This window comes from Ambystoma mexicanum, chromosome 1q (genome assembly GCF_040938575.1).
Source record: "Ambystoma mexicanum isolate Mex_15411 chromosome 1q, UKY_AmexF1_1, whole genome shotgun sequence".
In the NCBI taxonomy this organism is placed as follows: domain Eukaryota; kingdom Metazoa; phylum Chordata; class Amphibia; order Caudata; family Ambystomatidae; genus Ambystoma; species Ambystoma mexicanum.
Genome location: NC_090922.1, coordinates 1,033,159,333 through 1,033,176,975, shown reverse-complemented (window position 1 = coordinate 1,033,176,975; position 17,643 = coordinate 1,033,159,333). Strand labels below are relative to the sequence as shown.

Here is a 17,643-nt window from a genome sequence, read left to right as displayed (position 1 = left end):
TCTGTGTTTCATCTTCCTTCAAGCACCAGGAAGCCTCGTTGAGACAAAAAACGTGGACTATCAAAAATAAAGTCAGAATCAAACCAGTGCCCTCTTCGATGTTCAGATGCCACCCAAGTGATCATAAATATGTAATAATCCATTAAAGCAGCCATCACTTTAGAAACAAATCCGTGTTTGATCCTAAGGAGAGAGATCTGAGACGCCTGCTATATTCACATGGCTGTTAAGAAGAGTATGTTAAAGTCCCTGTAATGGTGCCTGTGAACAGTATGCCTCCAGATGCTGGTGATTTCTAGTTCTCGACTAGTAGTGAGTGTCTGTTTAAGTCCCTGAGGCTGGTGGTGCTGTTGTTGGGGCTTGCTCTGATTTAAGGGGTATGTCCTTGTGGCTTCAGGCCTGTTTGGAGTGAGCAACTCTGCATTTTAATATATTTTCAACAGTATTAGTTCCATAAAACCACAATTGTGAGGTTAGTAACTACTCTTTGTTCGGTGGAAGTTTCTACCGATTATATTCAACTAAAATGTATGGAAAGTCAAAGTAGGTGACATTGATTGACCATAAGTGGAGAACCCTGAAGAGAAACGAGGACACTTTAATGTGTAAACTGCGATCTAACGTAGGTAAATATCATCACAGAAAAAGATTTGGGAATATGTGAGAAGTTAAAAGTAATTACAGTCACAGATGTGGTCTATTGCAGTTCCAGAAAGTGAGCAGAGTCACCAACGTGCGGAGTGACATCGATGGTGGAGCCTAATGTATTGGTGCATAATCTATGCCTGTTCAGCATCCATTACCGTTTTTCGGTTTCTATTGATCCACACTGTTTGATTTAATGGTGCTGTGTGTCACAATACAAAAAGATGGTGCCTATGGAGTTTGTCAGATTCCAAAACCAAAAGAAACACAGGGTTCAAATCAGAGAACAATACTTGAGAGAGTGAGAAAAAAGTCTCACTCACTCCAGGATAAAAATGAAAAAGACCTAACGTCCAGCAAAAGAGCTGGGGGTCTCTAAGGTAGAAGGGAATTAGCACAGAAAAGAACATTCTCCCTAACAGAAGGGTGACTGCTATGTGTAGGTCAGAGACAGGACCAAACCCCAACTTGGAGATAAAGGACAAAGGCACATTGAGAGGAGGCTGTGGAAATGCAGAGGGAAAAAGAGCTGCAGACCAAGATATGGAGTCCCAAGAGCATTTGGGGAGTTAAATTGGGAAATGCTGCATATAGGAACAGGGAGTACAGTATACGAGTATATCAATGAAGTTAAACCAAAGAATTCTGCATGTAGGGAAGAGGACAGAAAGTTCCTATGGCATTAAGTACCAGTTCCATGGGCTATACCGGCGGGTGCCCGAGTTAAAGGGGCGAGCAAAGAGAGCAAAGAGAATGTTACCCCACAGTATAGCCCTTGAAATAGGTACTTAACGCCATTAGAACCTGTTCCATGGGCTAGAACAGGGTTAATTTAAAGTATTTTATTTCCGTGAATGTGATGCCTACCGCGGTCCAGTGAATGGAAAGAGAATACTGTTCCAAGACGGCCTGCATGGATCGGGAAGGTGGGGCTCCGTACAGAGCCCCTCTTCTGTTTCCATGGAGGCCTCAGAGTCGGATCAGAAGTAGCAGCTGTGGCGGCGATCCGCCACCGCCTCAGCAATGAGGTAAGTGGGGAGGGTGGTTTGTTAAAAAAAGGAGGGCAGATGGTGGGGTGAAGATGGCAGGCGGGGAACCGGCCATCGGGTGGCTTGGAACAGGGGCTCGATCGGCAGATACAGCCTACATTCCTAGCCTCCTGATTGCCTGCCCATCACTCCACACACCCCCACAGGGTGCTAATAAAGCATATGAAAGCATTTATAAAGTCAGATTGAGAAACAACGAGCTAGGAACTGGGAAATAATATTCCTTTAGCATATTAGAGTCTTTGCGAAACCAAGCCGAGAAACGAGGAGATAGGAACCAGAAGAGAAGGGTCACAAAAAACAAGCTCAGAAACAATAGGGACAAGAACTGAGAGAGTGAAAATCTTTGAGAAATTCTAAACAATGAACCAGAGAGAGAAAGCACTTAACGCTTATGAGACTTTTGGGGCAGCTAAGTGCAGTAAAGTTACATACTAGAATCAAGAGAAACAGTTCCCTAAACCATAGGTGAGTGTTTAAGCTCCAGTTGAAAGAGACAAAATAAAGCAAGAGCAATACAATCTCTAAATTCAAAGGTAAATGACTACCTTAGCCATTGAGGAGTTCTTATCACCCAGGCCGTGTAAAGGCTTAAAATCAAAAGCGTGAAACACTCCATCTTGCGCTGGTAAATTCAGAGATTGCTAAAGCACTTTTTGAATCACAGCCTGAGACTAGGAAAGCAGAGTAACAGGCAGTGTGAGGCCTTAGGAAGCACTCACCTGTATTCCATGGTGTCTTGAGTTCCATGGATGGCTTGAGCCTAGGCTGCTGGAACAAATTCACGCTAATTATTTGCACACATTTTAACTCCTCACATAAAAGCATACCGTGCTTGCATAACAGCCGCTCCATAGAGTTCATAGAATGGGGAGAACCGATAAATCTGTTGCGCGGTCACTTCAGTAATCAGCGCACCACTGTCTTTGCGCTTCATCTTGTATGTGTACGTAGCAGCTCCTCTTACATTTTTTACGTTCTAAATGCACAAGGAAACGTATGTTGTCACAAATCAAGGTGTGAAAATATAAGCTTTGCAGAGGAAACGCTGTAACAAGGCATACCTTCTGAAAGTGGGCAAGCATCTCCACATAGGTCATGCCAATGTTCTTCACCACTTTATCCTGGCAGTTGTTTAGGTCTCTGGACTTGATGACAATCATTTGATTGGTCCTCTTGTCTTCCTGGATCACATACCTTGTGTGGCAGACACCTGTGATTCCATCCTATGGAAGTTAAGTTATGTTTACACATCAACAGAACTGCAGATAGAAGCAAATACAATGAATGAATAGTATTGCACTTTCTGTTCAAGGAAAGTTATGTAGGTGGTTGCACCAACCTCCTGCAAGTCATAGACATTTTGCGTCTTCTTGATGGTGACCTGGAGCATGTTCAGGATCCCTCGGTGGATGTTGACCACGGTTTCAGAGACAGAGTCCGAAGCATGAATGGTCCCGACGCGTCCATTGCTGTACTCAAACGTCACAGGCCTACTGAGCTGAGCCGCAAGCGCCTGGGTGAGTTTTGATGATCTAGTGAACGGATCTTTGGGCCAGATGCCATTGTACTCCTTGATTTCTGGAGATAAGATCTAAGAAGAGAGTAGTAACATACATAAGCATGGATATGTCAGACGCTGGTGAAGTATATCACAAACAGGAGCAGAAATCTCAATCTCTAAACTGCACTATCCTGGATAAGACTAGAAGGCCCTTTAATATTTCAACAGTTTTCATTGCAAGACTATCCACTATACCCGTGCATGCCAATTCCCTTCAGTTAATCTTAACTTGCAGAGCTGATGCTGTTTTATATCAATTCCATTACTTGTTTACGCTCAGATTTCCCATGAAATTCACAAACCAATGGTGAGGATGGAGGGGTGCTACTACAAGTTTCCTAGTTTATGGTCCTCTTCCCATAACAAGATGTGTCTTCCAATCTACCATTGCTTTGTATTTTAGAAAAAAAGTATTTTTAATTTGATGTTATGACTCTTTCTGCCACATTTTCTCAAACCATTATTTGATGGTTGCGATGCGTTATATTCTCATAGGACGAATGCTTTGTTGATTTGGTTGCATGGGTGATGGTCTAATAAGGGCTAGCAGAATATTTAAGCAGGACATTTTTCAGATGTAAGGATAAGTGCTTGCCAGTCGAACATAGGAGGGCGTTGTTCAGAAATCCAGAGTAGCCATGCTCTCCCATCCCTTCCCAGAAGGAAGCAGCCACCTTGGCCTGGGATCAATGCGTCAATCTCTCGAGTCTCAGCTGGAAGATTGCATCCCGCCCTCGCGTGTTTGAGAGCCCACCCAGCCCACTTGCAATCCTCAACTGCACCTAACAACCAGGAGTAGTCCGCGGAGCCTGCAGGCCCGTATCTTCTACCCTATCACTGGAGCAATGGAACACGCAGCAACGTTTGGATAATTGTCTGCTTTGTCCTAAGGCCTCGGCCCAATTTCCTGATCTCACATTCCAACTGCAAGACCGGACTGCCCATCCACCACACCCTACTGCCTGCCAGAATCCTCAACCATATGACAGCTGCATCAGCCCCCAAAAGCGACACAGATTTTGCTTGTGAGGTTATCATAAGCCCACGAGAATGCTTTAGGGAATGCGTCGTGGGGAAGGGTTGGGGGGGCCGTAAGAATAATGAAGCTAATGTACTTTGTATCTTTTTTAACAGACTGGCTGACTAACCACACCAATCACCTATTAATCCCCCTACGATACCATTTCAGGAGCCACTTTCGAAGATGGCCATCCTGATAGAGCGGATCCTGTGGTTGGAGATGAAGAGGCACCCACATAATGACTACCGGACCTTATGTTCAGGCCCCTAGCACTAGTCCGTCTAGGGACCAAAGCGCTCAACAAAGATATTAGTTACATACAGCCTTACAAAACATAATTTGGAGGCAATGCTCAGTGCCAGTGGTCAACTCATTTGCTTTTGCCAAATTGAGAGCCTCCTTTACCAATACCATAAAATGTGCATAGCCCTGATGGGGTAACCATCCCAGTAGCTCCTGGTATAGCCTTGTTCGGAGAGCTACTGTAGAAAAAGCTGTTCCGCAGTAACACGAAGCAAGGCAGTGTGAGCTAATGGACGACACCCATCTCCCTGAAAATGGAGCATTGCCAATTGTGCACAGTCCAAAATCAGCACCTGGAGAAAAAAGAACAATCAAAAAGGGGGAGAGCAATAGTGCTCCATATCTATGTGTGTATCTCAAGGGATCTGTAGAGTGTGGAAATAGCAAGCAAGCAGTGGAGCGCTGTATCAAGAAAGGGATAGGCCAGGCGCTGTAATGAGTGGGGCGGTGTTCAGGGTTCTGTTGCACGTTTGCTGGATAGTAAGGTCTGCAGTTCTTACGCTGATCTGTAGTATATCCTGGGGCCTCCGTGTGAGACCGATGCTGGTGACAGTACGTAGAGAGATGAGGGTGTGGTAAGGGAATTGCATTAGGCCCACACCCCGTCCGCTGTCCACTTTATGCATCTGGCACAATCTATACGGTTCACAGAGATCGGCAACAGGGGCCCATAAGGAAGCCCCCTGCCCGTGAGTGAGTGAGCGAGCGAGCGAGCGAGCGAGTGAGTGAGTGAGTGAGTGAGTGAGTGAGTGAGTGAGTGGGCGCCATTTCTTGACTAGTGACTAAAAGTGTCAAATGAATCATAAATGTACCTCTGGTCATAAGGCAAACCTCAGACATCATCAAAAAATGAATCGGAAATATTATTCAATTACAGTTTTCATCAGTATACAGTTCACCATGAACACAAAATAACGTAGGAAAAACGTGTGTTTAACCCTTTAGAAGGTATTTTTTAGTTGCTAACACCTAATTATTGAACCAAGTAGGAGTCCAGAAAATAAACAGTGTTAGATTTTGACATGTGATAGCAGGACCTAAAAGTCCCTCTTATATCTAAATAGTCGTCGAACAGCCTACATCAGGAGTCTGCAATCTGTTGGCCTTTCAAATATTTTTGACTACAACTCCCATAGGCCCTAGCCAGCGTATCAATGTATTTATTTTTTATTTTTACATTAATAGCAGCACACAAAACCCTAAGGCAGCTAGGCGCTAGTTACAGTAAGTGTGATAGCACAGTCCATAAAGAGCATAAAGGTTACAAACATAAAGGTAAATTGTGAAAGCACACTCCGGGGAAAAGCCTCACCTCATGGTGTGGCGGGGGGCTGCTTCAGGGGTGCAAGTAAGCATTAAAGAAAAAATAAGTGTGTGTGTGCACAATCTGGCAAAGCACCGCCTCATGGAGTGGGGGGGGGGTGCTTCAGGAGTGCAAATAAGTATTAAAGAAAAAATAAGTGTGTGTGTGCACAATCTGGCAAAGCACCGCCTCATGGAGTGGGGGGGGGGGGTGCTTCAGGAGTGCAAATAAGTATTAAAGAAAAAATAAGTGTGTGTGTGCACAATCTGGCAAAGCACCGCCTCATGGAGTGGGGGGGGGTGCTTCAGGAGTGCAAGTAAGGATTAAAGACAAAATAAGTGTGTGTGCACAATCTGGCAAAGCCTCGCCTCATGGTGCGGGGGGGGGGGTCTACTTCAGGAGTGCCAATAAGCATGAAAAGCAACATTTGTGTGGGAGCATTACATTATGGTTTGTGTCTCTCATACAGAGACTAGGACATGCCCTGCCTGCTGGGTCCAAGTAAAAGCATGGTGGGCGCGCAGGGGCACAGCAGGTTGATATATAGGGAACATTGATATCCTGAGGCAAGCTGGGTCTGGTTACGGTTATACATGGTAACAAGTTACATGGATACAGGTTATAACATTACAATACGGAAAATATAATAGGTCATTCAAGAATCACACAATCAACGGTGCAGTGAGATAAAAAGCACTGTGAAATAAGTGTCACGCAAGGGGAGAGAATAACATATGTCCTACCTGCTTGGACATGGTAGGAGCACGGTGGACAAGCAGGGACACAGCAGGGAGCAATGATGCGATGCACAAGCTGGAAAAGTCACCCATAAAAGGTTGGGGGCTACATCAGGGTGCAGGCAATGGAGTCAAAAGTCAGGAGTATTGTATTGTACCAATGCCTCAACACACTTGTGTATAGGCGCGTTATAAATGCCATATCATATCATATTAGGAATGAAGTATTAGGTAATCGTGATCAGGTACTGTTTCAATACAATAGACATGTCCGAGTAAGTAACAAGGAATAGAGGTAGTTGCTTAACACTAAGTCTAATGTATCGGGGCTCAAACCTTAATGTGCAGATGTTCAGGGGTCCTTCCTGGCCCTGACAGGCCCAGATGGGGTAGCATAGCCCTTATAGGTGGCCCTTTGAGGGGGCAGGCTTTGCCTGCCGGCTCCCCTAGTCCAAGATGTTAACGGTATCCCCAGCCAATCCGCCGATTGCAGAGGCGGGATATCCTTTGCAAAGGTCCCCAGAAGCAACGGTGAGAGATCATGGGAGTCGCACTTCGAAACATCTGGCGAGCCAAACGTTTCAGACCCCTGGCCAGCGTGAACCAATAGTGTTCCTAGTCCATACAACGGATTTGCTTTCAATGGTAAAATCCCTTAGTTTAGAAGAAAGTAAAGGGTCGGAAGAAAGAAATGTAGTCGCCAAAGTGAATTACAACAGGTACTCTTCATCAGTCATATGATTAAAATGGCGGCCAGGGGAGCAGTCATCCATGAGAAATAAAAAAAAACCCTCAGGGCCTCCGAAAAACCACACGCTGGCCGTCATACTTGGGATTCCAGAAGAGACACAATGAACAGAGGTCATGTGATGACATCCTCGGAATGTACATCTACCTCTACCACATCACCTCCCGGGCCAGGCCATAGCTGGTTCTGGGTGGGCTCACACCAACACCTACATGCACTGAGGGACTGTGGCATCAGAAACCACTCCACAGCTGGTGATCTCTAGCTACTTCTTCCGAGAGATGCCGTAGGGGCCTTCATGGGTGTTTCCACAGTGCCAAGATGGGAGTGAAGGCAACTCTCTCTGTGAGGACATCCCACAGCGGCAGATGCCAGAGAAGTGACCCCTGGTGGTCTGTAAATGGAGGGCAGTGCCAGTTACACGCTAACGCTCTACCATAAATACTGCTATGGACATCATGGGGAAACAAAAGTGAGAGCTGCAAATCTCTCTGGGGCTTTTGGAGCAGAGAATGCAGGCAGGCCAAGCCTTTGGTAGAACCCCTGGCTTCTTAGCTGGTAAGATAGCTCAGTGGGTTGAGCACTCGCTGCTGCGGTCTGAGCGTGATCTGCAGGTCGCAGGTTCAAAACCTGGCAAGGCCAACTCAGCCTTTCATCCTTCCGAGGTTGATAAATGAGTACCAATTTCGGCTGGGTAATATCTATGTAAATAGATGCTCTGTAAAGTGCTTTGGATTAAGGCGCTATATAAATAACACATCATTATCATTCATATACCCTTGGTCAGGTGATCCTGGGCACTGTCAAGCTGCGCTATACCTGACTGGATACAGTGATGGAATGATATAGAAACGAAGAGCTTTACATGCATTTCTATGCAGAAGATCTCTATTGTCACATATTCATTACAGTTTTGCTTCAGGTACATCAAACTGAAAACATGTAAATACACTGTGCACATATTACATTACCCACAGAAGTCCTGTCCGCTTAAACATAATCATATAATAACAGTCCTCATTTCTGTTAATGTAACGTTGTGCATATTTACTTCACTTGCATCATTGAGGGCAACATCTCCCTCACTTCAGCAGTTCCTCCTTTTTAGTTTTGGCTATTAGGCAGCGCTTCAGCGCCACCTATGAGCCAGAACTATTGCAATGGAGTACAGCTCAGAGGGAGATGGCATGTGAGGAGGGGCAACAAGCTTTCAGGTGCTGTAGGTGTTGTTTGGTTATTTGCCCACCCATTGACTGCCCATGGTCATACTAATTCCTCTGGCCATTTCTGCCCAGTGCCTGCTCCCCCACCCCCACACAAAACATATCCTCCTGAGATCTATTTGAGCTATTGTTATCAAGCAGTAGCATCTAACTGTGGCATGCCAGTTTTATTTCTAGCCCGTCTGCTGTGAGTGAATGGGTTAATTGCAGCTGTAACTGTGCTATTAGTGTAATACAAATGTCTTAACCAAGTGTGTCGTCAGCCCCTCCATGCACTGAAGCCCTGTTAAAAACAAGCATTGATAAAGCTGACAGTTTCTGACTTTCTTACTCCCGACATGGCGCAGTATGAGAGCTGTAAAGTTACGTGATTTCATTTGACTATTATATAAGGAAAATTCCCCACCTTAAAAAGTGCTGATCTAGACACGTCTTTTCGAGTAGAAGAACATGTCCTGATGTGTGATCCCTCATGAGCAGATTTAAATCGGCTGTGCAGATTTCACATCAACACATTTTATTGAGTGAATGTATTCTTTACATCAGCATTTATTAAGTGCCCATCACTTTGTTTCTTAATAAAAAAAGCTGTATCTAATAAAATATCAAAATGTCTTATTTACGCGTTACATGAGTGTCTGATAATTATTATTCCAAACTTGTTTTACGAATGATGAAAAAAAAAAGCCACACTATTTATTTTCTAAAGAGCATTCCTCATTTGTAAACAGGGTTGTTACTTTACCAAATGGGGCATTTGTACAGTGTCCACTTTAAAAAGGAAAATACTTTCACGTGCTTGACAATTTTATAGGTAAGTGCAAATGTGTTTCTGTGTGCATCATTCAGAGTCTGCACACACCTGTCTCAGGGATTGCTTTTTGAGTAGCCACATCACATATCCTTGCAGTTCCCATAATCTTTCCTGAAATATTTACAGCGATTCCTTTTATTTAGTCTTCCATTCTAGGTTGGGAGAACAATGCCAGAATACATTTTTTGCCAAGCATATTTCTATAAGGATTTATATATTTGTGTGAGAACTTTACTACGGTTTGTGTACTTTTCAAGTTCTCTTTATAAAACAGAGTATTGTTGAAAGCCAAACATGGGGGCAAGAAGGGGGCAAGTGTCATCAAAGCACATGTACCCTGTTTGGATTTTGTTTTCCTTGGAATATTTCATTATAAGTTGTTGGGCACCTTGTATACTTTGCCAGTATAGTTATTGGAAATTCTCCTTTCGCCTGTTATTTTTCCTGTGTTAATTTGTTTTTTTGAAAGGAAAATACAAATTTGTCTTGTGCCATTTTTCTAAGGGGAAGGTCAATTGAACTAAATTTGTATATTTCACTTTAAGATATGTTCACTTACTGTACATATATTAATGTGTGGCAATGGTGTTGTACCCATCCGTAGGTCGAAACAACACATTTTACAGCAGGAATAGAAAAAAGCCATATGATTTAAACTCTCTGAGCTATCCAATTGTGAAACAATATGCAACATAATCATGTATGCCGTTAAAACGAAACATTTATGAGGATATCTACCCACAAACCTCAAAAGTCCTTTTCAAATATATACAGCAATACAATTATCAGGTTTAAATTCCCTACCAAATCCAAGAGAATTACAGATAGTCAAGGTTTGCTGTCGCTTTGGCTTCATGGCCTCTTCTTTTTGTTAGGTGCACGTTGCATTAGTTTAAGTGTAATTGTGCACCCTGGCCATGCGTTGCCATTGTCTTCAATGGCAGGTTTCTGCATTATGTGGCACAGACATGGATGCAGGACGGCCAGACCCACCAACACCAAGCAGGAGCAGCTTGTATTGCCTTGTCCGGAACCTCGAGATGACGTAACTGCCGGCAAGCCAAGGTAAGTGCAAATGCTTACATTCACAGTCATTTGGTAATATGGGCCTAATGCTTACATGCACAGTCATTTGGTAATATGGGCCTATACACACTGATATTAATGCTACATGTGGTGATCCATCCTTGTATGAATTGTCTATCAGATTACAGTGATATCGTAATCATATTTTTCTTAGTGTGCCGAGGAACAATGCTAAGTGATGTCACTTCCTGTTTTGTGAAGGCGGAAAAGGTTGTGTGCCATCACTTCCTGTGATATCACTTGGGGACAGGTCAAATGACATCACTTCTTGTGATGTCATCAGAGGTCAAGGATTGTATGATGTCACTTCCGCTACCCCTGGCATTTTGGTGAAATGACGTCCCTGCTTTGTACGTGTTTCTTTTTTCAAATGACTGTGCTGTTAAAATTATGACGCAATGCTTAAGGTCTATGGTATTGGGCTCTCCCAGGTTTACTTCTGTGCAAGTGTAACGTGGGTTGTTTTAGTTGCACTATAACAAATATGTGTTATTTTTAAATGATGAAAGTTATCGGTTGAATGTTAAAATGTTTGCCCTGTAAATAGTTTGTTAAATTCAACCCATTGTGACGGCTATTGTGAAAGAGGAAAGGAAAGGAACGGAACGCAAAGGAGAGAAAGGGAAGGGAAAGGGGTTGAAAGGGGAGGAATGGACAGGAAACGAAAGGGGAGAAACGCAGAGAAACAGTAAGGTGATAAAGGGAAAGGGGAGGGGAGGGAAAGGAAAGGAAAGGAAAGGAAAGGAAAGGAAAGGAAAGGAAAGGAAAGGAAAGGAAAGGAGAAGGGAAGGAAAGGAAAAGGAAAAGGGAAAAGGAGAAGGGAAAAGGAGAAGTGTGGAGAGGAGGGAAGTCTGAAAGAGACTAAAAGAAAGACAGAACAAATGAAGAAAGAGAGGGGTACCACTGATGTAAAGAAGGGCAGAGCAGGAAAGAGAGACTGAAGATTCGTGCGAAATAGGAGTACTTATAGTGCACAAGGAACGCTCGCTAAAATGCTTTAGGGGCAAACAGTTTAGGGCACCCCGCCACCCGCTCCATGGTGCGGAACTACGCTTATCGAGAGCTGTCCCATCCTTAATGTGTGGAGAAAACCCAGGGTGCTGCCTACTAACTTTGACCGTTAACACTGATGACAACATTATCATTCTTATGGTAATAAGAGCAATGGACCTGCGCCATGCTCCTTGTAATCCTTCATAATTGAATCCGCACTAGAACATGGAATGCAGTCTAGGTCCCTTCTGCTGCTTCATCGCAAGGCCACGCCTCCTGCGTGAATCGTCAGCTGCTCTGCAGAAGTGAATACGGCTAGTACGTCTTTGACTGATATCAATACTTAGTCCATGGCCTTTATCGACCTGGTAGAGGACAAGGCCTGCTCACCTTGAGGAGATACGACTTCTGCGCAAACCCGCTGATCTCCACCTTGCAGTTGAGTTTCACCCCAGCTCTGGCAAGGCCGCCCTCGGGGAGCCCATTCAGAATCAGGGCCTCGTAGTTGTACACGTGGGTCTTGCTTTTGCTCAGGACCGGTTCTAGAGGGCGAGATAGAAACAGCGATTGCCTCGGAGTTGTGCTTTACCGCCTCCACTGCGTGCGTACTAGACATGCACCCACACCGCACCCCAGAAGTACACTTACCATAGTTGTGTTGCTCACCCCCTGTCGGGAATAAAGACAGGGAGAAAAGATGAACTCACTTAGAAACATACGGCCATGGGAATGTTGCTTTGTTTTGGGCAGCTCAGAAACATCCTGCCAAGACACACAGGGACTAGACTCACCCACAAGGCAGAGGAGAAGCGCTAGGATGACAGTCCTCATTGTGGCGGCGAATGCTGGGCGCAGGCCACTCCTTGCCTTTTATAGGAGAAGGAATGTGATGGGTTCCTGGTTGGCTTGCGGAGTTTGCCTTTGATATCAGTTCTTATCAGCACAGCTAAACAAACCTTTGAAAATGGGCACCATGACCCCCTGGAATACTAGGCATTTGAGATTTAGATTTCGCATTCGTCTAGATAGCAAAGGGCCTGGCACACTGACCACAGCAGTGCCCACCGAGGCACACGTCACCTGGGCGCCTTATCACTGTTTTCCACTTTGGCAGGTTGCGATAACCTTTTTGGGGGGTCCTCTTGACCCAATTTGAAAAAGAGGGGGATATTATCAAACTGATGTTGCTACCAAATGGCAGCCAAGTGGGCAGGTCTGACCCCGCCCGCACAATCAGTCTCTGCAAAGCAATGTTGTTTATTTTCAGCGCCGCCATTTCACCAAAGGGCTCAGCGCAGTCGTGTATTTTTATATTAGAAGGAAGCACGTTCTAGCACATTCAGCAGAATTTTCTTGACAGTTGTCATTTCCCACTTCATCGTTCTATTATTTTTTACGAAAAAAACAATGACGAGAAGACGGCTACAAGAGGAGATGCTGGGATTCGCACTGCCTGCATGCTTTTTGGCGCAGCTGGATGAGGCTTTTGTGGGAGACTCCACTGTGCTTTGAGCTCTGCTAGGTGATGGCTTCCCAGCTCTGGTCCGAGTGCATGCACTGCCCCCCCCCTCCTCTGCCCTTCGCCCCCCGCCCCTCCCAGCAATGCTTCTGGCCACAGGGCCACAATGGCAGCCATCCCTGTTGGAGAACCAGTGCCGCTGGTGTCCCTGACTCCTTAGGGACAGCCAGGGCTGGCCAAGCACCTTGATGTGGGTCTGGCGGGGGAGGAGAGTGGGCTGCTCTGACCTGCTGTTTCCTGTCCCAATGAGGTTGTCCAGGTCAGAACACCCCATTTCGGCACCGCCGGTTCGGCGCGGGCCGATTCGCCGCGGCCAGTTCGGCGCTGGGATCATTTCTATATGTGTCTTCCCCACTCTCAGCCTTGCAGCATACGGGTCTCCTAACCCTTGGAGGCCCAGTCAATGCTCACCTGCTGCAGCAAAAACAGGGACTGCCCGAAGGATTGATGTGTACAGGATACACAGAACAGCCCAGCACACAATGAAGAGTGACAGCAGTAGACACCCCAAAAAGCAAGGTGGCAGGGAAAGGAGGCCTGCAGGCAGAGCAGATACAGGTCGGGGAGTCAATTCGAAACAAACATGTCAAGCAGTACTCTCCTTGGGATAGGGCGAGTGCCTCGAGGACAGAGGGCCTTTGCCAGTGGCCAGGGCGCCAGCATGGTCCATGTGATGTTGTGATAGGCTGAGTAGTGTGGGCTCGCTTTGCTCTTCTTACCAGATCCCTACCTAAATAATAAATCACAGACCAATTATGTTTATGGAAAAGTTGTAGGCCGTAGGCATTTTATTTTCTTACAGAAAATACAAAACAACAAAAATCAATACACTGCCATATGCTTTTGGGCACCTTGTGTCCAGTCTCGAAGTTGCCCAAGCTCCTCCTGAGTCCTTGTTATCCCTGGGCCTTCGTTCCTGGGCACATGCCGCCACACCTGAGCGGGTGTTATTCGCGCCCGTTCAGGTCCCCCCAAAAGCACCCTACCTACAACCCTGATCCTGGAGTGCCCTAAAAATGTTGTCAGAAAAAACCCCCATCCCCTTCCTGGTGAAACATGTCCGGATTGTTCCGGTGTAGTCCATATTTTATGAAGTGTAACCCTGTGCTCTTGCAGTACTTTTCTACTGATTTATTTAGTTTCTTTCTGGCTATTTCGATTGCGTGCCTCCTCTGTGCCCCATAGCAGACCCTTCTTGGTATTATTTCCGACATGAAAATCTCGGTTTTCCACCAACTAGGGACAGCAAGGGCTGCCATTGTGGGCTATGCTATGTAGCGACTCGCAAATGTTCCTCTGTAATTTACCCCTATTTGTGCTCACCAGGTCATTCCCCCTGAGGTGTATAACCAGGTACTCGGGGGGGGGGTCCCTGAAACCTATCAGGTCCGACAGCCTGTCGTGAATGTCCTCCCAGTGCATCCCCGGGAGGCCCCACCAGGATGTAATTGTGTTTTTGAAATGTAGTCCTTGCTTCACTTCCTCCAGCCACCTGCCTTCCCGGGTCACGAAAGAGTGCCCCACTATCCATGCCGATTTGTAGGGTCCAGCCTCTATAGAAACGGGGGAGATAAGCGTTTATATCAGTTCCTCCCTTATGTATTTTTTAAAGCATTGCAACTTCCATCCCCCAATCCCTTTCACTCCCTTTGCTCCCAGGCCCCCCGCCCATGCAGAGGTTGCCACCCCTATCCTGAATGAGTGTGTTCCAAATTCGGCTGGATCCCATCCTGCTTTTGCCACCGCCTGTGTTAATACCGCTTGAAACTGGTACCTGCTGAGTGCGCTGCCGTCCCTATGTATTAATAGCTGCCCGTCGACCTCTGGTCGGAGATCTAGGAATTCTTGGGTGATGCATCTGGGACAGTGGTCCTTCTCTCTGATGCAATTGAGGTCTATTGCTCTCCCCTTCACCGTTTGGTCTGTTTTAGATTTCTTTAGCATTATAGACATCCCCTTGTTTGCCATACTAATATCCCTCTTTGCCAGGCCTTCTCCTGCCACCGTATTACTGGCCACCAGCTCCCCTACCCTGAAAGCCCCGTAATATGCCAGCGCAAATGCTGCCCTGAACAGCACGGTTTCGTACGTGCTGCTGCATGTATCTCGTAACACTTTTAACATAATTATTAACTTCCCAAAGTTCACCGTCCTTCTGCTTTCTGGTTTCTTCCCCTCTAATTTAGCCCATCCTCTCATAGCATATTTTATTCTAGCACTGTCGGTTGGGTCCAGTATGCCCGCCACTTTTGTGGTATATGCCACCGCCGCTAGGTGCACTGCCTCCCAGCTTTTCTTTTTCCCTTTGGCAAATGCCCCTTCAAGAAATTCACACATTTTTTCGGTTAAAATTTTTTCCACCTCTTGCACACCTGTTTCCACCAACACATCTTTTACATGCTTTTCGTACAGCTTACCCATTTTGTACGTTAGGGCGTTCCTGGTCAGCTTGTCAATGACCCGTTCCATTCTCCGTGCTTCTCCCACTTCTTTAGAGTCGACCTTGTAGCTAACCGTGCTTTCCTTTCCAGTACCTCCAACGGGGACCCATGCCTTCCGCGGCGTGGGCGTTCTTTCCTTGTCGGCGTCCGGTCTCAGCTCCCTGAATCTCTCCCACTGAAAGCGAGAGATTGCATCAGCCACCACGTTTGCTTCCCCAGCGATGTGCCTCGCCCCTATGCATGTATTCATTTTTAGGCTTTCCAGAGTGATTGCCCGCATTAATTCCAACACTATTATGCATGGCGCACTTCCTTTATTTAACACGTGCACCACAGCCATGTTATCCGACCATACTGCCAACTCCTTGTTTCCTAGCTCTTCCTCCCATGCGCATAACGCGACCCATATTGGGAAGAGCTCCAGCAGCGTTATGTTTTTGTCCATTCCGCCACCTGCCATGTTTTTGGCCATTTGCCTGCACACCACTGTCTCCCCAGTATTGAGCCAAACCAAAGACCACCTGCTGCATCGGTGAACAACACCCTTTTCCCTTCCTCGTTTACCGATGAGCGCCATATCACTGACCCATTGAAGTACCTCAGGAATTCTGCCCACACTCCCAGATCTCTCTTGATTCCTCCCCCTAGCCTGACTCTGTGGTGCCCCATTGTAGCCCCTCTTGTTTGTAGCTCAATGCTTCTCTGGAACATGCTCCCCTGTGGTATGACTCTTCCTGCGAAGTTCAGCTTTCCTGCCAGTGCTTGCAATTCTCTCACTGTCACCTTGTTTCTTCCTTGTAGTTCCTTTATTGTCTTCAGCAGATCTGTCACCTTGTCATCCGGGATCCGGCACACTCCCATGCTTGAGTCAATTTCTATTCCTAGGAATTGGATAATTTGCGTTGGGCCCATCGTTTTCTCCCCCGCCAGCGGAAAACCCCACTCGCTCGTTATCTCCACAAATTTATCCAGGGTTGCTTTGCATAGCTTTGAACCTTTGGGCCCTACGAATAAAAAGTCATCCAGGTAATGTACCACATGGCCTCCCTCATTTTACTGGTTGCTTTGCATAGCTTTGAACCTTTGGGCCCTACGAATAAAAAGTCATCCAGGTAATGTACCACATGGCCTCCCTCATCTCTTCTGTGACTGCCCACTCTAAAAATGAACTTACCCTCTCAAAATATGCACATGAGATTGCGCACCCCATAGGGAGACATTTGTCGATGAAGTATTCCCCCTCCCAATGAATACACAACCACCTTTGAGATCTGCTGTTGACTGGCAACAGCCGGAATGCAGATTTAATGTCTGCTTTCGCCATCCATGCCCCTTTTGCTGCTTTCCTGACTAGCTCTACTGCTCCCTCGAAGTCTGAATATGATACTGTTGCATCGCTCTGGGCAATGCCGTCGTTCACCGAGGCCCCCGGGGGTAGGATAGGTGGTGTATCAGCCTGTATTCCCCTTCTTCCTTTTTCGGCACCAGTCCCAGTGGAGAGCATATAAATTCTTCAAATGGTAAGTCTGTAAAGGGTCCCTCCACCCTACCCAGTTCTACCTCTTTTTGGATTTTACTGGTCACTATATCTCTGTTCTCGGTTGCAGACTTCAGGTTTCTAGGAATGTCCTGCGCTCCCTGCCCGGTAAACGGGATGTTAAAACATTCTCTAAAGCCTTGCCTGATCTCATCTGCTGCTTTTTGGTCTGGGTATTTCTGGAGCCACACTTCCATCCTCTCAATTTTTACTGGCGTGGTCCCCTTCCCGTCCCAGCTCTTATTTTCGCTTCTCATCGCTTCTGCCGCTTGGAGCTGCGGCCCTTGTGCACTTGGAGATGCTGTGGTCACCCCTACATCCCTCGCACTTGTGGCTGAACTTGCAGTTCCATCCCCAGCTACAGGGTACTCCCTTCTCAAAATTCCGACATTGTCCTGGTTCTGCCCGTGTTTTCCCCGTGTTCCCACTGCCCCCCCTGCGTGTATTCATATCTTCTGTTATTGTATCTATAATCAGCTTTGTAATCATTCTGCCAATACTGCCTTCTCTGCTGCCCTCCTGCACTTCGCTCCTTGGAATCCCATTTCTCCTTCAGCACATTAAATATGTAGAGATTAAAATTCTCCTCATCCCATCCCATATCCGGAAAGCAGTCCATCTCCTTTCTAAACTCGTGATCGTACTCCAGCCATGCGTCTC

At 46.2% G+C, this 17,643-nt stretch overlaps 1 protein-coding gene across 1 annotated transcript in view; it reads right to left on the bottom strand.

The window, feature by feature from the left end:
- LOC138540759 (vitellogenin-A2-like) overlaps positions 1–12,319 on the bottom strand; it is a 135,002-nt gene extending 122,683 nt beyond the window's left edge. Inside the window, exons 1-6 of the mRNA XM_069641708.1 lie at positions 12,278–12,319; positions 12,135–12,155; positions 11,877–12,028; positions 3,037–3,288; positions 2,759–2,920; positions 2,525–2,673 (exon numbers count right to left, since the gene is read on the bottom strand). Coding sequence (XP_069497809.1) covers positions 2,525–2,673; positions 2,759–2,920; positions 3,037–3,288; positions 11,877–12,028; positions 12,135–12,155; positions 12,278–12,317 — 776 coding nt within the window. The 5' untranslated portion in view covers positions 12,318–12,319. The remainder of the gene's footprint in view (positions 1–2,524; positions 2,674–2,758; positions 2,921–3,036; positions 3,289–11,876; positions 12,029–12,134; positions 12,156–12,277) is intronic.
- Between the last annotated feature and the right edge of the window lie 5,324 nt (positions 12,320–17,643).